A 21,237-nucleotide genomic window follows, 5' to 3' on the forward strand; every position below is an offset into this window, starting at 1 on the left:
ACCTCCCCATCCCCAGACAGACAGATCCATGTGGGGGGTGAAAATGTTTAGTTTATTTCATTTTGGTTTCCAAATTGCACAAACAGAATTCCTCAGACAATTTGAACTCCACACAATTGTAACTGGGACTCACATCATAAAAGAGTGGGGGTCCAGGTCACAGAGACCTGCTCAAAGACTGCCAATTGCACCTGATTGGAAGCAATAGATCTGTAAACATTCAGCCAGCTGCCACCAGGGGTCGAACAGAGGGAGCCCCTCGCAGGGCGTCCCAGCGCCTGCTGAACTCATTAAAGCACTTCTTTAGTCATTGCTTTAGTTTGAAATCACCTTGGATTCTGCCGTCACAGTTGAGTTGTTCCTGTTCCAGCCTCAACTGAACTGTGAGAGCAGTGGAAGCTGCCTCTGCCCTGAGCTGCCACAACTCGGGGAGCAAGATGAACACGATTGGTGGTTGAGGAGGATTGGTGGTTGAGGGACAGAAGGCTTCAGCGCTTGGCTGTTGGAAAGCACTCAAACCTCTGCCCTTGGGTTTGGCACAGCTGGGGGGGATTCCATCCCATCACTCACACCTGTCCAGCCCAACCACCACCCCCTCAAGCTCCAGCAGCAGCACAAACTTCAGCAACTTCTTTTTTCAGTCATTTTTTTACATATATATTATTAAAAAACCCCTAACAACCTCCTCTGCAAACAAGCCTCTCCTGCACCCAGTGGCCCCCAGGAGCAGCTCACCACCCAGCCCAGCTGCTGCTGGCTGGGTGCCTGAGTGCCAGGGCACAGCCACAAATGTCCTTCCTTTCTTTCCTTCCTTCCTTTCTTTGATTTTTTTTTGGTCATTTTTTTTAAGCTTTTTTTCTTTTTTTAAAACAAAATACTCTCTTTTTTGTTTTCCCCTCAGGCCACCTCCTCCCCGTGGCCATCTTACATTCAGCAGTTCTGTACTAAAAATACTTCTGTGCAGGGCAGCCCTGCCCTCCATTTACATATGCTACAAGGTTCTTTACACTTATTTACATGGCTCTGTCTTCCCCCAGAGGAGCAGCTGAACACCTGCCAGGAGCTACTGCAGGCTAAGCAAGCTGAGGAGGGCTCCAAGCTGACCACCTGCTCAAAAGGGATGCAGAGATGCAGGGCTGAACTCATCAGTGCACAGGGAACACGAGGGATTCCTTTCTTCTCTTGGCAGTCACCTGGCAAGGCAGAGCTGTAGTTGGCACAGGGGCTGGAGTGTTGCTGAGCTGGGACAGCTCTGCCCGAGAGGCTCTCCCATCCCTTCAGGAACGTGCACGGATGACCTCTTCTGCATCTCTTTTGGTCACAGGCCTGAAATGCTTGGCCACCAGTTCAGGAGTGCTAAGGGAAGCTGACAGCTACAACTATCTGTGCTTTGCCTAGTGCCTGGGTGGAGCTCTGCTCCTCAAATGCCCTCTGCAGGGTTCTTCCTCACCTAGCCAATTTGAGGCCAGTTGGAAAAGCAGCCAAATACCTGAAGAAGCTTTCAGTGCCTGGGTTTGGGTTTTTTTCCTCCAGTTAATGCTGCATTAGGCCAGGTAAAAGCTGTTTTTCTAACACCACACCATCAAAGTAGTCACAATTGTCACTTTGGGAGACAGCCCCCTTGCTCTGACAACAAATACAGCAGGTGGGGACCGCTCAGGATTGCATTGGATCGGTCAGAGAGAAAACAAAACTATTTCACAGTGAGCACAGCACACGACTCTTGAGGTAAAACACGAGGGGGGGAAAGGAAGGGAGTGTAAACTTCTACCCCTTTCTCTTCCAAGAGACTTTAACTACATGCAGCAAGAACAGCTGGTTCTGTACACCCACACAGCTGGAGTTAGGAAGGACAACGACTCTCCAACTGGGAACCCTGTAGAGGTATCCAAAGCCACAGCTCAAGCCTGGACCTTCAGTAAGGTTTTCAGCTGAAATGTCATGATCTCCTTGTCAGAAGGCTTGAAGGAAACAGGTACCCAGTGGCTGGGGGGCTTAGGAAGAACACTTGGTGAGGGTGGCTCACTGAACTTGGCTCCGGCGTAGTTCTGGTTGGGCTGCGGCGTGAAGAGGAGGCTGCGAGCGGCCAGGGCCGGGCTCCAGCTCTGGCTGCTGGGGAAGCGGACGCCGCCCTTGGCGCCCTGCTGCAGGGCCTGCCAGGCGCCGGGCGCGGGGCTGCAGCCGTGGCCTCTCTCCTTCTTCATGTAGCTCTTCATCTGCGAGTTCTGCTCCTTGTTCTTCTGCCTGCTTTTAAGTTGCTGATGGTTCTTGGTGGTATTTCTAGCCTGGGGAACTGGAATGTTGTATCTTTCTCCACCACCCATCTTCAACTTAAATGTCACCTGGGGAAAGAGGGAGGAGTCACTGGAGCCCTGCAGTGCTGCTCTGGGGCTCCCTGTTCTGAGCAGAGGACTTGGAGTCTCCAAGCAAGGGAACTGGAATCAATCTAACCTAAACTTCTATTAATCACAGCATGGCTCAGGTGGGAAGGGAGCTCAGAGCTCCTCTGCTCAACCTCCCCCCATGCCCAGGGACACCTCTCAGCTAGACACAGCTCTGCTCAAGGCCTCATCCACCCCCTGGGGAGGAGGCAGCCACAGCCTCCCTGGGCAGCCTCTGCCAGATTGCCACCATCCTTGTCCCACAGAACCTCCCACTCTAACCCTGCTCTCCCTCAGCTTCAAACCATTCCCCCTTGGCCTATAAATTCAAAGTGGCCTTTTTCCCCCTGTATACTGGGTGCCACTTCACTGATCCAAACCAACTGATCTGACACTCCCTGAGAGCTGGATTATAACCCAGGCTATCACCCAGGGGGGGACTACTGACTCTGCCCTGGCTCATCAATTCTGCTGCTGCCTGACCAGCATGTCATGAACCAACCCTTCCTTCAGGAACTGCACCCCAGTCCCCTTCTCAACAGCCACAGCTTTAGCTGCCCAGTTACAACAAAGCCCTGCTCCTGCAGGCAGCCCAGCTGCTGAACAAACTCCTTCTCCTTTCCCTTCAGCAGAATGGGGAGGGCACCTTGCTCACTAATCTAATCATGGAGACAGTTAAGCCAAGGCTGCTGCACCGAGAGGTCTGGGCAGAGTTTGCACTGATAAAGCCACTCCCCACTTCTGGTGAATTCCAGGAGTGACTCAAACCCAGAGTGAGCTGAGGCACAACCTCCAATGGAAAGCAGCCACTTCCCCAGCTGTGGCAGTGGGTGGGAGCCTCCCCAAATCCTGTCCTGGGCCTGGGCGGGTTTCCAGCCCCTCCACCATGCACATGGGAACTCAGGGCTGCTCTTTGCTCTCCCTGCCTCTATTGCATCACAGACAAACCACCACAGAATTCTCTGCAGTGAGGGTGGGGAGACACTGGAGCAGGCTGCCCAGGGGGGCTGTGGATGCCCCTCCCTGGGGTGTTCAACACCAGCTTAAACGAGGCCCTGAGCAACCTGGGCTAGGGGAGAGTGTCCCTGCCCATGGCAGGAGCTTGGAACTGGATGATCTTTAAGATCCCCCAGGCTGTGATCCTATCATTTGCAACGACTTGCAGGCAGCCAGAGACTATCACACAGCACCTGGCACCTCCTCCACTGACTCACCACATCCCCTGATTCCCTCCTCCCCCCACTCACCTTTCAGTTGTCTTCTCAGATTCCACACTCTCCAACTCTCGTCCCCTTTCTTGTTTCCAAGCCTGGAAAAGCAGGTGCTGCCTTTTGCTGGACTCCTTCCTTGGGCTGGGGATGGAAGTTTTCATGGGCTGACCTGCTGTATTCAGCCAAGGAGCCGAGCCCAACATCGGATTCTCGGCACAGAAGCTCCAAAGGAGAAGTCCCCCTGCACAAAAGAGGAGGAGAATTCAGGCTAAGGCCACAGCTGCTTCCCTCTCCCCTTTGAAAGGGGGAAAAAAGGCACTCCAAGAGCTGTAACGTTTCAGAGAGTCCACAAAGTTGTGTTTCTTACTTGTTCAAGGTGACACTATGCTTCACATTTGAAGACATGATGCTATTTCCCTACCAGCTTTGTTATACTTAGCATCCTAAGGGGCAGCATTTTTACCATGCTTTCTGGAGAGGTTATTTAAATAGGGCAGTAAGGACTTTTCTGGGGAGGGGGGAGATCAAATTCCATGGCAAATACTTCGGGATGAGTTCTTAGGGAACCGGGCTGGGTTCTTAGGGGACTGGGCTGGGTTCTTAGGGGACTGGGCTGGGTTCTCAGGGGAGGAGGTCTTCCACGCATCACTCTCCGAGCACAAAGAAACCCTCCCCGCAGAACTCATCCGCCTGGCTCCGTGGGACCAGCCCAGGAAAGCACCGCCCTGGATTCCTGCGCAGAGGAACTGAGCCCGGAGCGTCCCAGCGACAGCCCCCGAGCCTCCCCCAGCCCTGACCCCGCAGCTCCCTCCCCAGCCCTGACCCCGCAGCTCCCTCCCCAGCCCTGACCCCGCGGCTCCCTCCCAGCCCTCACCCCGCGGCTCCCTCCCAGCCCTGACCCCGCGGCTCCCTCCCAGCCCTCACCCCGCGGCTGCCTCTCCGCCTGCCTCATCCAACTCCTTAGCTCTTAGCACCACATCCTGCCCAGCCCGCGGCTCATCCCCTCCTTGCACCTCGATGAAAACCACCTCCCCCCGCGCTCTGCCCGCCTGCCCCTGCCCGGTTGGTGGCTCCCGCAGCCGGCCGCGCCCCAGGCCAGCTCTCCCCGCCGGCCCATGCGGAGCCGCCCACGGCCGGGCCCGGGGGAGCGTCACCGGCACAGCCCCGGCCGCTGCCTGCGCGCACCGCAGCGGCCCTGGCCGGCTCTCCCCTGCTCGCTTCCAGGCTTTCTCCCTGCCTCTCTTCCCCGCGCCTCGCCGCGGCCAGCCGGGACCCCCGGCCGCACTTCCGCGGCAATGGAGCGGCCCAGAGCGCACAACATGGCGGCGGCGCCCGGCCCTCCCGCGCCGCTCCCTTACCGACTTCTGCTCGTCTCGATGGCCCGCAAGCACAGACACACACCCGGGCCCTTAGAAACCGACCCCGCTGCTCCTCCGCCGTCACTCTCCGGCACCCCCCCCCTCCCCGCAAGCTCAGCTCCAGCCGCGCCGCCGACTCCTGCCGCTGCCCCTCTCTCTCCCACACAAAATGGCGGCCGCCGCCCTCTCCCGTATACCACCATGGGACTCCTCCTCCCTCCCCGCACTACCCCGCTGCAGCCAATAGGAACGCGCTGCCTGCTCCCTCGCCCAATGAGAACCAAGCCCCGCCTGTTGCCGGGCGGGGCCGGGGCAGACTGGCCGCTGTTTGAATCTGCTCCGCGCAGGGCAGCTCGGGAGCGGGGCGGCCCCGGCCCTTTGTCCCAGGCTGGGTTCCGCTGGAGGGCAGCGGCCGGCCCGGAGGGTCCCGGGCAGCGCTTCCCAGCCCTCCGCGGCCACGCAGCCGGCTTCCCCCCCGCCCCCCCTTCCTCCACCTCCACCTCCTCCTCCTCCTCCTCCTCCTCTCCCGGGAATTAGCACAACAAAAGGTGGAAGGGGCGGCTGCGCCAGCTGCCGTTTAGAGCTTCAAAGGGGTGAAACAATTAACAACAAAACCAAGCCCCCAGCCCCCACCTCCGGCTGGCAGAGGGTCGCCGGCAGCCGGGGATGCACCCGACAAAGAGCACGGTCCGAGGCTGCTGGCGATGCCCAGCGCGCACGTCCCCCGCAGCCTGCGGAGAGCAGCTCGGGAGCTGGCCGAGCCCGGGGCCGACCTCCAGCTTTTAACAGATTGCGTTTTGAAAGCTATTTTATTTAACTAACTCCTTTAAATGTTTCATTTATTATCTTTTTCCTCCCTCCCCCCACGTCCAAGCCCAGGGAGATGCCTGAGCAGCATCCCAGAGCCTCCAGCTCCCTGCGTGGCAGTTGCCTGGCACTGGGCTGGCTGATGCTGCTCTTCACATTAAAACCACGCTTTCCTCCTACCCCAAGGGATCATTTACACTAAACCCCACCAGATTTAGCCTTTCAGCCTGTACAGGCTGGGTGAAAATTCCATTTACAGTCAAAACCTCTCCCCCTACCCCCACCCCTGAGGGGCCAGCCAGGGGCTGTGCAAAGCCTTAAGGACCGAAAATAGGAACCTCAAAACCAAAACAGAAAGCGACTGAGTTCAGTTTAAACACCACCAAGGCAGAAGACAACAACAAGCACTCAGAGATGGGATTTAGAGGGATAAACGACCTGGAGTTCACTGAGCTGCTTTGCATTTTGAGCTGCCTCAAACCCAAGGGTTGTTCTTTAAGTGCCCAGCACTCGAACACTGCAGAGCTCGAACCCATCCCGGGCGCTAACAAGACAAAAGGCAATGACACCGAAGAGGTTTGGATGCTCGGCTGCAGCCTGGCTCTGTTTGAACAGACAGGACCCAGCCCCAGACCTTTGTTCCTGCCCTGTATTGTGTGTTTGCACAGCCCCAGCCGAGGTGGTTTTGTTTTCCTCCCTTTGCTCTGTGTTTCTTGGCACGATGTCACGGCTGAGATCCTTCCCTTCAGCTACAAGACAACAGAATCTGCTGTAAGCAAACACTTCAAGCTTGGAAATGCCACCGAATCATCTCAAGGAAGAACTCTTTCTCTCTCTCACCCACGTCAGCAGATTTCCCCCCCCCCCCCCCCCCCCCCGCTTTGCTGCTATCTTTGGTGTGTTTGGATCTGCTAGAGCAGCCTCTCCTCACCTTTGGTGTTTTCAGATCTGCTAGAGCAGCCTCTCCTCATCTGTGGTGTGTTTAGATCTGCTAGAGCAGCCTCTCCTCATCTGTGGTGTGTTTAGATCTGCTACAGCAGCCTCTCCTCATCTTTGGTGTGTTTGGATCTGCTAAAGCAGCCTCTCCTCACCTTTGGTGTGTTTAGATCTGCTAGAGCAGCCTCTCCTCATCTTTGGTGTGCTTAGATCTGCTAAAGCAGCCTCCCCTCACCTTTGGTGTGTTTGGATCTGCTAAAGCAGCCTCCCCTCACCTTTGGTGTGTTTAGATCTGCTAGAGCAGCCTCTCCTCATCTGTGGTGTGTTTAGATCTGCTAGAGCAGCCTCTCCTCATCTGTGGTGTGTTTGGATCTGCTAGAGCAGCCTCTCCTCATCTGTGGTGTGTTTGGACCTGCTAGAGCAGCCTCTCCTCTCGGGGGGTGGGTGTTTGAAAGGCAGGGCATGTCACTGAGATTCAGAAATAGCCTTTGCCTGGCTGCAAATCTGCTCCCTTGGCTGTTCTGCTCCCCAGAAAGGTACTTTCAGTTCAGCTCAAGGATGGCACAAGGTCTGCAGGGGTGTTGGCTTTCTTTTTTCTGTCTTCTAGATACTGAAAAAAACAAATAAAGAAAAAAAAAGTCTTACAGGCCCAGAGAGCTGCCAGGGCTGGAAGGGAGTCAAGGCTCAGCCAGCTCCAGCCCCCTGCCATGGGCAGGGACACCTCACACCACAGCAGGTTGCTCACAGCCACATCCAGCCTGGCTGCAAACACTTCCAGGGATGAGGCTTCCACCACCTCCCTGGGCAGCCTGTGCCAGGCTCTCACCACCCTCCTGGGGACAGCTTCTTCCTAACATCCAATCTGAATCTCCCCACTTCTAGTTCTGCTCCATCCCCCCCAGTCCTATCCCTCCCTGACACCCTCAAAAGTCCCTCCCCAGCTTTCCTGTGGCCCCCTTCAGATACTGGAAGGCCACAATGAGGTCTCCTGGGAGCCTTCTCCTCTCCAGACTGAACAACCCCAAGTCCCTCAGTCTGTCTCCATAGGAGAGGTAGTGCCTCAGACCTTCAGCTGTACATCTTAGTGCCTCAGAGTGGATGCAGGAGGAGTAAAATAATGCTGGGGAGATGTAGCTGCCCCTCGGGTTGCTCAGCCCCCCATCCAGCCTGGCCTTAACCTCCAGGGGTGAGGCTTCCACCACCTCCCTGGACAGCCTGTGCCAGTCTCTCACCACCCTCCTGGGGGAGAACTTCTTCCTGACATCCAGTCTGAATCTCCCCATTTCTATTTCTATCATGTTTTGAGGTCAGGCTGACAGCCAAGAGAGGAGCAGGAAATGTTCATGGTGAAGCAGTCCTGTGGAAAACATTTCCCTGAAACACATCAGGAGGAGAGCTGAGTGCTGCAGTGAGAGTGGAGCCCTTCAGAGTTCATGGCAGGAACACACAGGGGGTGTTTGGGGGGGTTGGATCAAAGGGGCAGGCAGCCTACAACATCCAAACCACCACCACTCCCAACCTGCAAACAGAGAGAAAGGTACTCAAGCTTCCAGCTTCAGCTGCTGAACCCTGGGCAGGTTTCTTCTCCTGCAGTGGGGCCTGAGGAGATGTTCCCAGAGCCCTGGTGAAGCCAGCACCTCCAGGAGCACTCAGGTGCCTGCCCTGTCCTTGAGGCACAGCACAGGGTGCAGGACTGAGCCTTGTCATCGAGAGCTGAGATCCTCTCACAAGAAGCCACTTCACTGCCTCAAGCACTGGCCCTGCAGTCCTCTCCTTCTCCCCCCTCCACACAAGAGTTCTTGTTCCAAAGCCTGTGGCACTGTATTCACCTCAGTCACTCATGGGCAGGCTCTCTGGGCTGCAGGGAGCTGGGAGCTGCCTCCAGGAGCAGCTCTTGCCCACCCATTTGTGCCATGCAGTCCTCCATCTGCTCAAGACAAGGTCCAAGAGGCAGTGCCCTCCAGCATGCTGCTGGAGCAGGGCAGCACCTCCCAGCCTGCCCTTGCTGGGCACTGCCACATGGCCACACAGCCTCCACCACAGCTCTGCTGCCAGCTCCTGGCACCTCCTCTGCTGTGCAAGTGCCTGCTCAGGCTGGATGGCTCTGCTCCCTGCAGGGAGTCAGGGCTGGCTGCAACAGCCCCCAGTCCCCTCACGTTCCCAGGAGCTTTGGTTAGGATCTACCTTGTCCAGATCCTCCTCTCCCTTCCATCATGCCAACAGCTCCAGGCTTTCCCCAGTCACCTTTCCCCCCCTCAGCATCTCCCTCCCCTCTGCAGGCAGCCCAGGGCAGCAGCTCCATCTGTGCTGGCACTGCAACAGCCACCCAAGAGCAGAGCCAAGGCAGAGTCCCCAGAGCTCCACCAGCCCCCAGACTGCACTGCTTGCAGCTGCCATCTAACCATGCCACAGTCTGCTGCCAGGGCATGCTGGGGAGCCACCCTCTGGTGGGTGCTGCAGGAAGCAGACAGCACAGATGAATCACTTGCTGAGTCAGCAGTGAGCCACTGCCCCAATTCTACTGCACAGGTGACGAACTTCCAGAGCCACACAACCTCCAGAGCTGTGAAAAGCAAACACCTTGGGGTTACTAAGAGTCCTGTGACACACCTGAAACTAGGTAGAGGTTTTCCACCTGAGCCAAACATTAACCAGGGGAGCAAACAGTCAGGCCAAGCCCAGGCACAGATCCAGGCTGGGTGCAGAGTAGGTTGAGAGCTCTGAAGAAAGAGACTTGGGGGTGCTGGGTGCTGAGCAGCTCCCCAGGAGCCAGCAGTGCCCTCCTGCAGCCCAGCAGGCAGCTGGGTGCTGGGCAGCAGCCAGAGCAGGGTGGGCAGCAGGGCAGGAGAGGGCATTCTGCCCCTGGGGTATGCTGAGACCTCACTTCCAACCTTACAGTTCTGGTGTCCCCAGCATGAGAAGGACACAGAACTGTTGGAGTAAGTCTAGGGGAGGCCACAAGGATGATCCAAGGGCTGGAGCAGCTCTGCTGAGCACAGGCTGAGGGAGCTGGGGGGAGAAGACTCTGGGGGGACCTCAGAGCTGCTGCCAATAGACAAAGAGATGCTGCAGGAAGGCTGCAGAGGGACTTTCCATGAGGGTGTCTGGAGACAGGCCAAGGGGCAATGGTTTGAAGCTGAGGAAGAAGTTCTTCAGCAGGAGGGTGCTGAGACTCTGGCATAGGCTGCCCAGGGAGGCTGTGGCTGCCTCCTGCCTGGGGGTGTTCAAGGCCAGGGAAATGACTTTTTAGCCTCTTAAAAATGCTCATGAGAACACTGAGCACACAGGAACATTCCAAACAGCCTTTATCTGCTTGGCAAAGGCCTCTCTTTCCCAACCAAATAAAGCTCAGGGTCTCAGCAGAGGTTTACAGGAACCAGGTGGCAGAGTACACAGAGAAGAGGTGCAAGACAGGCACCAAAGCATTGCAAGGAAACCATCTGAGTGCTCAGAGCTCCTTCTAAGCTGCTTGGGAAGTAAAGCAGAGGCAGGATGCCTGAAGGTGCTTTCCATGAGCTGCAGATGGGAGTTAAGTCTGGGGTGCTCCAGCACCAGAGTTGCATGGTCTCCCCAAGAAGAGTTTCCTCCTCTGCACTGCTGAAGGCAGTGCCAGGCTCAGGAGTGCCTGGGAAGATCTCTGGCTGCAGCTCACAAACACAACAAACCTCAGCCCCAAGAGCAGGAACCCCAGGGACACACAGAGCCCAGCCCAGCCCTCGGCTCCCAGGGGGTTGTGCTGAGGCAGCTCCCTGGCAGCTGATGTCTGACCTTTGCAAGCACATCCAGGCAGGACTCCCGAGTCACACCCTGCAGGTTTTGTCTCAACAGCTCCCTGCTGAAGCCTGCGCCGGCACTGAGTCACCAGAGCCAGCAGGAGCCCTCAGCCCAGTTAGACCAACACTCCTGGCTCCTGTCCTACCAGCAGGGGAAGCAGCATTTCCACCCTCCCCCCGTCCCAGCAGAGGTGGCTCTCCAGCAGGACTGCCCAGCCAGGGCACAGGCACTGCTGCAGAGGGCAAAGGCAGGCAGCAGGCTCTGCTCTGGTGACCTCTGCTAGGCTACAGCTCAGGTTGGTTGGGCTTTGCCCTGAGCATTCCCCCCACAAGTGCAGTGTCAGAGTCACTCTGGCTCCCTGCACCTTCTCAACAGGAGCCTCTGCCCTCAGCCACCTCTGGGCTGCTCCCTTGGCGAGCTCAGCCCCGGGAATACCAAAGCAAGTCCCTGCCCTCCCACAAGGCAGAGCCACACTTGGTGCAGCTGCTGCTAAGTGCCCTAACAGCAGCCCCAGGGGCTGCTCCCTCCTGCTCCCGAGGAGGAGGAGCAGGCTCTCCAGCCCTCTTCCCCCCCTGCCTGCACAGCTCTTCTTCAACCCTCCCCTCCAGCACTCTGCAGGACCAGAGCAGCTCAGCCAGGCACAGCCCCAGCCCACCCTGCAGGCCAGCAGCTTGGGGTCCCCCCAGCCAGTACCTGTGCAAGCCCTGCAGGGAGTGCAGCACTCCCAAGGCCATCTCCCCTGCTGCCAGTTCTGCTCAGCCTCATTCCCTTGGGGGCATCTGGTGCAGCCACAGACAGCAAGGACAAGAAATGCAAGCTGCTGCCAGGGCTGTCCCAGGGGGGCTCAGCACCACCCTCTGCAGAAGAGCTCTGGCTGTGTTTGTGCCTTAAATACCTAAACCCAGGTGGCTCAAATTCAAGCAACTCCTCCCAGCTGAGAGCTCCCCCAGGCCCTCAGTGGTGATGCTCCTCTAGTTCCCAGGAGCTCTGAGCTGCCTGCAGCAGAATGTGACCTTGTGGGGATGCAAAGCTGAGTGCTGCTGGCCCTGCCTGTGGAGGGCTTCCCAAAGCAGGGCTGCTCACAGCTGGCTCAGCTGCAGCTGATGCCGAGGGGAGGGGGGAAAAAAGCCAAACTAAGCTGGAGGGGAACAAAAACCTCTCAGATTGCAGCAGGCAGCCTTGAAGGCTTTTCTTTCACTCTGGCAGGGTGAGTCTTGCTATGTAAGAGAGTCCAGGGAGCAGAGGGCAAGCTTCTAGCTGTGCTGCAGCCCTGCTCCTTTCTTGCCCCAGCCCTGGCTGCCAGAGCAGCTCTTTGTAGTCAGAGGACACCTGGGTGTGCTTCACAGGCTGCTGCTGGCTGTGGAGCTGGGACAGGGCAGGGGCTGGGGCTGTGCTGCTGCTCCCCTGGCTCAGCACCGCTGGCAGTTATCTTTCTGGGGGTTTGTAGTGTTTGGGTTGAGGTTTTTTTTCGATCTTGTGTTTGTTCTTGCAGAGGAAAAGTTGTCAGATAATGGGAACCAAACTGGAAGCTGTTCTGGTTTGGGACAGAGCTGATAACCTCCCTCCTGCCCCTCTGCTGAGCCAGCGCTGGATGCCTTCCACCTTTGTGGTGGTTTCCAAGAGCAGCCAGCCCCGAGCAGCACGGGAGAGGTCAGACAGGTGCCAGCCGTGCCCGAGCAGCGCAGCCAGCAGGGGAACCTCCCTCTGCCCCCGGCGCTGCCCTGCGAGTGCCGCAGGTCTCCCTGGAGAGGGCGGCCGAGCATCGCCGAGCGCTGAGCTCAGCCCCTCCCGAGCCACAGGCGATCGCCACCGGGCCCAGATCTGCAGGGCAGGAGCCGTAGCTGCTGTCCCAACCCATCGGCAGTCCTCCCGAGCGGGGCAGGAGGGAAGGCTGAGCTCCCGGCTCAGAGGCTCACCAAATGCGTTGGGTTGGAAGGGACCTTGCAGGGTCACCTGGTTCGAGCCCCTTGCAGGCAGCAGGGCCACCTGCAGCTCCATCACTTGGGAGGAGGTTGCTGGGGCTGTGGGAGGGGGCTGCAGCTGCTCTGTGGGGTGTCAGCGAGGCTTCCCCAGGGGCACTCGGAGCCTTTCCCCTGCAGCCAGCCCGGTGCTGCTCCCCAGCACAGCTGGCAGCTCTTTAGCCAACCATGAGGTGCTCAGTTCTTTGGGGACAGACTTCCCACCCACACTGAGCCTGGGGTAGCAGGAGAAGCTCTCCTGGGAGCTCTGCTGTCACCTGGCAGGCATCCCCCTGCCCAGCAGCACAACCTCAGCTGAGCAGCTCCAGGCAGCTGCTGCCCAGCCCAGGGGAGAAGAGCCTGGCTGTGAGGAAGGCAGAGCAGAGCCCTCAGCCTCTGCAGCCCTGGCTCCATCCTAAGCACAGGGCATGGCTGTGTAACTTCAGACCCTGAGCCACTTCCTTTCCCTTCCACTGGCAAAGAGAAACTCGTTTTGTGCTCCTGGCCTCAGCAGGGCAGCTTTGTGTGCAGAGGGCTCTGCCCAGGACACAGGCAGGTGAGGTCCTTGCTGTGCATGGTGCCAGGCAAGGGCACAGAGGGCAGATGTCTGTGCTTGCCCTCAGCCTGCACACAGCAACCTGGACCCAGATTTTCCATGGCTGCCTTCGAGCTCTTTTCCTTCCCCTCCTCTTCCACTTCCCCAGAGCAGTGAGGAAAAGCCCCTGGCTGTCCCTTGCCTTGCTGCTGCAGGCACCTGGGGGAACCAGAGGGGCTGAGCAAATGATTTCAGCGAGTCAGAGGGTTGGGAGGGTGTGAGAAGTGACTCTGCCAGGCAGAAGAAGAAGAGAAAGCCCAGAGGGGAAGTGGGGAGGACAGAAAACCTGAGAGACCTTCAGCAAAGGAATGTGAGAGAGGGCAAGAAACCAAAGGAAGGATTCCCAGCCTGGGGCAGCGAACCCAGCACGGTCTGAGCCACCCAGAAGAAACCAGAAGTGCTGGGGAAGGAGAGGGGAAGCAGGCACCACCCACAGCTGCACAAAGTCCCCCTGAGAGCCCAGGGCTGAGAAGTTGCCAAGCAGCCCCAGCCCAGGAGCCGAGGCAGAGGTGAGTGCTTTGTGCCTGCGGAGCCCTGGGGGCATGCTGCAGCCAGGGCTCCTTTGTGCCCCGCTGAAACACATCCTGCCCTTGAGCACAGCAGCAGGCAGCCTGGGCAGGCTGTCCCGGGGGGGGCAGAGCTATTCAGGATGAAATGCAGCCCAAGGTGCACCAGAGCAGGGGGAAGAGGCTGAAGCTCCAGCCCAGCACACAGAGCCCCTCTGGGCTGGTCGTGGTGGGGATGCATGGCTGTGCCTGGGGATGTAGTCCCCAGGGAGGTGGAGCAGCTGCCCCTCAGAAGAGGGTTTCCACCCTTGAGGAGGGATTTGCCCCGTGGAGGATGCCTCAGGGATGCAGGCAAGGGCTGGCTTGCTTCCCAGGAGCTGAAGCATGCAGGAGGCAGTGGGTATGAGCAACTGGTTCAAGCCAGGAGCCCATCTGACCAGAGCAGAACGTGCCCTGGGCAGGGCAAAGCAGCCTTATGGTCTGAAAAACAAACCCAACCAAAACCAAAGCACAAGGACAAAGTGCAAGGAGAGGGACTCTTGGCTCTGCCCCTGCTAGCACACTGCAGGACCTCTGCAGGAGGGATCTGGTGCTGGAGCAAAGCCCTCTGGGCTTCCCCTCACGGACAGGGGAGCTGGAAGGAGGATTTGAGGTCAAAGCTGCAAAGCAATTTGTCCTTCTAGTTCAGCCTGAGACACAACAGATGTGGGCAGGGAAGGGCTGGGCTGGCTGGCTGACAGCCACAAGCCCCAGCAGAGTGTTTTGAACCTGAGGACTTATCTGGATGATGTCAGCTGAGTGGAAGGAGCTGTCCCAGAACACTCTGTGCAGGAGGCATCTTGCCATGATAGCCAAACTGCCTCCCTAAGCAACCTGAAGCAGCATTTTGCTGGCCCTCAGCCTCCTGCCTGCTGCTCAGCAGCGTTTCCAGGATCCAAGTCTGTTCCTTGGACACTGCAGAGCTGTAGGTGCTGGGAGCTGAAGGTGGGGATGCTGCCTGCAGTTGGCAGAGGTCAGGCTGACTCTGGCCTCTGCTTAGCTGAGAGATGGCTTGGTTTGGATGCTGGAGACTTGGCTGAGGAGTTCTGGAGACTCAAGGAGGCAGCTGCTGCCCTGGTGGGCCCCGAGCTGTGCCACAGTCTCTCTGCCCACCCAATCCATCTCTCTGTGGGGGGAGAGGTGCTCCCCTGTTTGGTAACAGCACCCAGCTGCTGCCCTTGGGCTGCTCCTGTGGAGGGCTGCAGGAAGCAGAAGTGCAGAGATTCGAGTGCAACATCCCCTGTGCTGTGTGCTTGCCCCATGCCAGGGCCTGATGTAAGAGCAGAGGCCTTTGCTGCAACACTCAGCCACATTGCAGCTCAAAGTCCAGCACCTCAGACTGGCTGCCCAGAAATGCCAATCAGGGTGAGGTGGAACGTGCCCTGGATGCCCTGCTGATGCCTGAGCCCTGACAGGCAGGCAGAGCAAAGTGTGGGGCCTGGGCTCTCCTCCATGACCTCCTGAGCAGCACCTTGAGGTGCCCAGGGCTGCTCTGCAGCTCAGGCAGCTCACAGCAGCGCCGCTGAGCGCCAGGGGCCCAGGGAGTCAGTGGGGAAGGAAGCAGCAGAGATGGGTCTGGGACACAGGACACTGCTCAGATCCTGTGGGCAGAGGCTCCCAGCCTGGGGCTCACTGCTGGCTGTTGCCAGCTCTCAAGGCAGACCTTGCCATTGCTGAGTTTCAGACACCAGAGAGAGAAACCACAGCTGGTTGTCCCCTGCCCCTCCTGGGCGCTCACTTCCCTCCCCAGGGAGCTGCAGCTGCCACAGCTCCTCTCTGCTGTGGCTCCCTCGGTTTGGACATCTCTTTCTCAGCAGCACTGGGGGCAGGGAGTGACCCTGAGCCTGCTCTCTTTGCTCTGGGGGACAGGGAAAGCTGCCAGCTGAGTGCTCTCCTCCAGCAGCAGCTCAGCTCAGCTCCCATTGCCTGGAGGGGGATTCTGGACACTGTCAGCTGAATGTTTGCAGGAAGGGGGATCCAGCCCCACGGAATCACAGAGTGTCAGGGGCTGGGAGGCACCTCTGGAGGTCACCCAGAGTGTCAGGGGTTGGAAGGCACCTCTGGAGGTCACCCAGAGCAGGGCAGGTCACACAGAACACATCCAGGTGGGCTTTGAATGCCTCCAGAGCAGGAGGCTCCACAACCTCTCTGGGCAGCCTGCTCCAGGCCCCCAGCACCCTCACACCAAAGAAGTTTCTCCTCCTGTTCAGATGGAACCTCCTGGGTTCCACTTTGTGCCCCTTGTGCTGTCCCTGGACACCCCTGAAGAGCCTGGCCCCATCTTCTTGGCAGCCACCCTTGAGCTCTCTGTGTGCACTGACCAGATCCCCTCTCAGGCTGCTCTCCTCCAGCCCCAGGGCTCAGCCTTCCCTCCTGCCAGAGCTGTTCTGTTCCCTCCACCATCCTTGCAGCCCTCTGGTCCCATGGCCTTTGGCAGCAGGGCAGCATGACCTGAGCATGGATGGACCTCACTGCTGCCCCAGGGTGACTTTGCTCCCCCTGTTCCATGAGGCAGCTCCAGGCAGCTGAGCCCTCAGGGCAGTGGGTTCAGAGCAGGAGCAAAACCAAGAGGAAAACAACATCTGAAGGAGAGAGCTCAGCAGTGTCCTGAGGGGACTTAAATGCATCCAGCTGCAGAGGGCTGGATGGAAACATGACTCTGGTGCCACAGAGTGGCTCAGTACCTGCCCAGGGCTTCCTCTGCATCAGCTCACAGCTGAAGTCAACAACGTTGACAGCCTGAGCCTGACCCTGGGCAGGGACAGGGGGCCCTGGGGCTCAGGTGGTCTGACTCCTGCATGTCCCCACCCTCATGTCCAGCAGACCTCTGATACTGGTGTGAGACAACAACTTCTGCTCAGTCTGAGCAGGGGCCAGGCTGACTCAGGGCACAGGGAGGGAGAAACAACTTTAATGAGGCTGAGCTCTATGGATCTGCAATGGGCAAGCCTGAGGAGGAGCCCAGCCTGGTCCCCCCTGTGCTCACACAGCTCTGGGGAAGAGAAGATGCTGCACAGTGCACTTTGTGTTCCCAGAGCAGCTGCACCAACACCCTGGCAGATCTTTCTCTGTCCCAGCCCTCTCCTGGAGCAGCTTTCCCTTGGCCAGGCTGCTCCCCACAGCCTGTCCCTGCCCCTTCCAGCCTTGCTGGCCTGAGCTGTGAATCCTGGAGGACTGGCAAGGGCTGGCCCAGGATCTGGCCAGTTCTCAGCGTTGCTGCTTCCCTCTGGTGGTGAGGGAACAGCCCAAGACTGGGAGGTGGTGCCAGCTAAGGCTGGGGCACAGCTGCGGTACCCAGGGGCTGTGAGGGATGGGTCTCAGCCAGATCAGCAGGGGAGCAAAGCCTGGGGCCCTGCAGGGACTGGGTGCCAGCTGCCTCCAGCACTTGGGCTGTGGAGCTGCCTCCAGCACTTGGGCTGTGGAGCTGGTTCCAGCACTTGGGCTGTGGAGCTGCCTCCAGCACTTGGGCTGTGGAGCTGCCTCCAGCACTTGGGCTGTGGAGCTGCCTCCAGCACTTGGGCTGTGGAGCTGCCTCCAGCACTTGGGCTGTGGAGCTGGCTGGGTTTCCCTGGGCTGCTCTCCTGTGTGCCTGCCTGCAGAGGAAAGGTTTGTCCCAGTAGGAGGGGGGTGGCTGCCCAGGGAGGCTGTGGCTGCCTCCTGCCTGGGGGTGCTCGAGGCCAGCCTGGATGAGGCCCTGAGCAGCTGAGTCTGGCTGGGAGGTGTCCCTGGGCCTGGTGGGGAGCTTGGAGCAGAGGAGCTCTGAGCTCCCTTCCCACCTGAGCCGCTCTGGGGCTCCATGAATGCATTGCTCTCTGTGCTCCTGTAGGCACTTTTCACCTTGACCTTTCTGAGAGCAGCTGAAGGAGTGCAGAAGGAAGCAGAGAGGCTCCCAGCCAGCTCCCAGCTCCACCCCAATGGATGTCTGTGAGCTCCATGAGAACAGCTCCAAGTGCAGCGTGAGCTCCATGGAGTGCTTCAGGGTGCTCAGCACACAGGCACAGAAGATCAGCATTGCCACCCTGTGTGGCCTCTTTGGGAGCCTCTGCCTTCTGGAGAACGTTCTGGTGCTCTACCTGATCTTCTCCTCCCCTGGCACCAGGAGGAAGCCTTCCTACCTCTTCATCAGCAGCCTGGCCTTGGCCGACATCCTGGCCAGCGTCATCTTTGTCTGCAGCTTCCTGAGCTTCCATGTCTTCAAGGAAACTGGCTTCTCCAAGGAGGAGTTCCTGCTGCAGCTGGCAGGGGTGACCACATCCTTCTCTGCCTCCCTCAGCAGCCTGCTGCTGACAGCCCTGGACCGGTACCTCTCCATCAGCAGGCCCTCGGAGTACAAACTCCTGGTGACCAGGCGCAGGGCAGGGCTGGCCCTGGGGGTGCTCTGGCTCACCTCTGCCACCATTGCTTCCCTGCCCCTCCTGGGCTGGAACTGCTGCACTCTCAATTCCACCTGCTCCCAGCTCTTCCCCTTTGTGGATGGCAGCTACCTGTCCAGCTGGGTCTGCTTCAGCCTGCTGCTGCTGGGCTGCATCGTGGCAGCCTACACACACGTGCTCTGGAGGGCTCACCGGCACGTGGCCTGCATGGGCAGGCACCAGGGGCAGGTGGGACAGCAAGCTGGGGCAGGAGTTGAGCTGCCAGAGGCTAGGAGAGCTCTGCAGAGGGACCTGGGCAGGCTGGACAGATGGGCAGAGTCCAAGGGCAGGAGATTGAACACATCCAAGTGCCAGGTGCTGCACATTGGCCACAACAACCCCAGGCAGTGCTGCAGGCTGGGGGCAGAGTGGCTGAGAGCAGCCAGGCAGAGAGGGACCTGGGGGTGCTGGTTGACAGCAGCTGAACAGGAGCCAGCAGTGTGCCCAGGGGGCCAAGAAGGCCAAGGGCATCCTGGCCTGGAGCAGGAAGAGTGTGGCCAGCAGGAGCAGGGAAGTCATTGCACCCTGTGCTCAGCACTGTTCAGGCCACACCTTGAGGCCTGTGTCCAGCTCTGGGCTCCTCAGTTTAAGAAGGACATTGAGAGACTTGGAGGTGTCCAGAGAAGGGCAACAAGGCTGGGGAGGGGTCTGGAGCACAGCCCTGGGAGGAGAGGCTGAGGGAGCTGGGGTTGCTTAGCCTGGAGAAGAGGAGGCTCAGGGGAGACCTCATTGCTCTCTACAACTACCTGAAGGGAGGTTGGAGCCAGGTGGGGGTTGGGCTCTTCTGCCAGGCACCCAGCACCAGAACAAGAGGACACAGTCTGCAGCTGTGCCAGGGGAGGTTTGGGCTGGATGTGAGGAAGAAATTCTTCACAGAGAGAGAGATTGGCTATGGGGATGTGCTGCCCAGGGAGGTGGTGGAGTCCCCATCCCTGGAGGGGGTTAGGAAGAGCCTGGCTGAGGCCCTTGGTGCCATGGTTGAGTTGATCAGATGGTGCTGGGGGATAGCTTGGACTCAATGATCTCAAAGGCCTTTTCCAACCTGGTTTGTTCTGTATTCTGCAAGCAGGACAGCAGGATGAGGATGGATGTCATGCTGGCCAAGACCCTTGCCATGGTGCTGGCAGTCCTTGTGCTGTGCTGGGCTCCAGTCCTCGCCCTCATGACCTACAGCATCTTCTCCAGGCTGAGCAGCCGCCTGCGCAAGGTCTTTGCCTTCTGCAGCACCCTCTGCCTGCTCAATTCCATGGTGAACCCCATCATTTATGCCCTGAGGAGCAAGGAGCTCTCTGCCTCCCTGAGGATGGTCCTCTCCCACCTCAGGAGGCAGCTGAAGGCCCCTGAGGCAAGCCCAGAGGCAGAGAGCAGCCACAAGTCCTCCGTGATGGAGACCATCTGCGAGTAGGGAGGCACCGTGGGAAGTCCTCCCTGGCACTGGCAGAAACAGTCTGGAGCACCTTCTCTTTTCTTTTCTCTTCTTGTGGAGGTCCTGGGAGATGAGGGATCAGGTGCCTGCCACGCAGCCAGCTCCCACTGATGTTGTTCTTAGATGCTGGAACACGAAATGCGCAGCAGCAGCTGATCCGCAAGCTGCAGCGACGCCGGCTCCACGTCAGTGTGCCTGCCATGAGGCACTGGGTCACACCTCAGGGCAGCAGCCTCTGATGTTTTACAGAGTCATTTTGCTTGGAAAACACCTCTAAGCTCACCCAGTCCAACCATTCTCTGTCTCTGCCAAGCCTGGTGCCAGACCTTGGCCCCCAGCACCACAGCTCTGCCTCTCCAAAACGCCTCCAGGGATGAGGATTCAAACACCTCCCTGGGCAGCCTGGGCCAGGCTTGGAGAACCCTTCCAGTGAAGAAGTGTCTGCTGATAGCCAACCTAAACTTCCCCTGGTGCAGCTTGAGGCCATTTCCTCAGACATCATCAGGAGTGCTGAGCTCCTGCCCCACTGCATCCCCCAGGAGCAGGCCCAGCAGCAGCAGCAGGAGCCCTGCCCCTTGCTGGCAGAGCTGCAGCTGCTTTCTCTGGAGCCCCTTGCAGGCAGCCCTGGCTGATCACATCTCACAGCACCCAGGATTGATTTTAGTGTCTCCTCCTTTATGGAAGACTGAGATGCTCTCCTTGTGCCTCATGGACTCTGCCATGGCTGAGGATTTCCAGGCAGACTGGAGCCTGCAGCCAGCAAGTTCCCTTCGGCAAGCTCAAGGAAAGCTAACCTGTGCCAGACAGGAGTCTGGTGGACACTCAATGGTTTAGCATTAAAGCATTTTCAGCCTTGTCTTTCATTCACCTCTGGAGCACAGACTCCAGCAGAGGACAAGTTGAAGCCCAAGCTGGGGCAGAAACTCTGAGCATGAGCAGCTCCATAGATTTTATGGGGGGGTTGCCAATCACATAAAAGCAGCACACTGAGCTGCACAGCCTGCCAGGAGAGCAGCACACTGAGCTGCACAGCCTGCCAGGAGGGCAGCACACTGAGCTGCACAGCCTGCCAGGAGGGCAGCACACTGAGCTGCACAGCCTGCCAGGAGAGCAGCACACTGAGCTGCACAGCCTGCCAGGAGGGCAGCACACTGAGCTGCACAGCCTGCCAGGAGAGCAGTGTGGGGCAGAGCCCTTCCCCAGTGCCCTGCAGAGTAGCAGGACTCCTGCTGATTCCCCAAACACCTCTGATAGGGATGAGCCTGCCTGGGCTGCCCAGGGCATGGCCACAAGGTCTTTGGACTCTGCCCTCTTCCCCCAGAGGTTGCCCCTGTCCCTTGCATGCTGGTTTTGGAGCCTGGCCCTGCATCTGCTCCAGCTGCCAGCAGGAAAGGATTCTTATGGAGCCTGAGCAGCCCTGGGACCAAACCCCATGGTCTCTCTCCTGGCCCCTCAGGGATGGGCACAGAAGCTCAGACTGCAGGAGGAGGCACACAAGTGGCTCTAGTGGCGCAGAACTGGGCTGGGAGGCAGGGAGAGAAGGCAGGAGCCTGGTGAAGTTCCACAAAGGCAAGGGTAGGGTCCTGCACCTGGGGAGGAATAACCTCCAGCACCTGTACAGGTGAGGGGTGGAGAAGGACCTGGGAGTGGTAGGGGACAAGCAGTGTGCCCCCGGGGCCAGTGGTCTCCTGTGGTGCATTCAGAGGAGTGTGGCCAGCAGGTCCAGTGAGGGTCTCCTGCCCCTCTGCTCTGCCCTGGCCCCAGAGGCCATGTCTGGAGCATTGTGTCCGGGTCAAGAGGGACAGGGAACTGCTGGAGAGAGTCTAGCAGAGGC

At 58.7% G+C, this 21,237-nt stretch overlaps 2 protein-coding genes across 2 annotated transcripts; one reads left to right on the forward strand and one right to left on the reverse strand.

The window, feature by feature from the left end:
* Nucleotides 1–31: 31 nt before the first annotated feature.
* Nucleotides 32–5,098, reverse strand: PNRC2 (proline rich nuclear receptor coactivator 2). The gene is made up of 3 exons (XM_068159176.1): nucleotides 4,951–5,098; nucleotides 3,629–3,833; nucleotides 32–2,342 (listed from the first exon to the last, which is right to left on the reverse strand). Exon 3 carries the CDS (start codon nucleotides 2,322–2,324, stop codon nucleotides 1,902–1,904), a length of 423 nt encoding a protein of 140 aa, XP_068015277.1. The 5' UTR covers nucleotides 2,325–2,342; nucleotides 3,629–3,833; nucleotides 4,951–5,098; the 3' UTR covers nucleotides 32–1,901.
* A 12,381-nt stretch (nucleotides 5,099–17,479) lies between these two features.
* On the forward strand, nucleotides 17,480–19,474 carry CNR2 (cannabinoid receptor 2). Its single transcript, XM_068159165.1, has 2 exons — nucleotides 17,480–18,166; nucleotides 19,047–19,474. Exons 1-2 carry the CDS (start codon nucleotides 17,480–17,482, stop codon nucleotides 19,380–19,382), a joined length of 1,023 nt encoding a protein of 340 aa, XP_068015266.1. The 3' UTR covers nucleotides 19,383–19,474.
* The last annotated feature ends 1,763 nt before the right edge of the window (nucleotides 19,475–21,237 follow it).

The sequence above is a fragment of the Melanerpes formicivorus genome, unplaced genomic scaffold, assembly GCF_026170545.1.
Source record: "Melanerpes formicivorus ecotype bairdi unplaced genomic scaffold, bMelFor1.0.p_v2 SCAF_45, whole genome shotgun sequence".
NCBI classification, from domain to species: domain Eukaryota; kingdom Metazoa; phylum Chordata; class Aves; order Piciformes; family Picidae; genus Melanerpes; species Melanerpes formicivorus.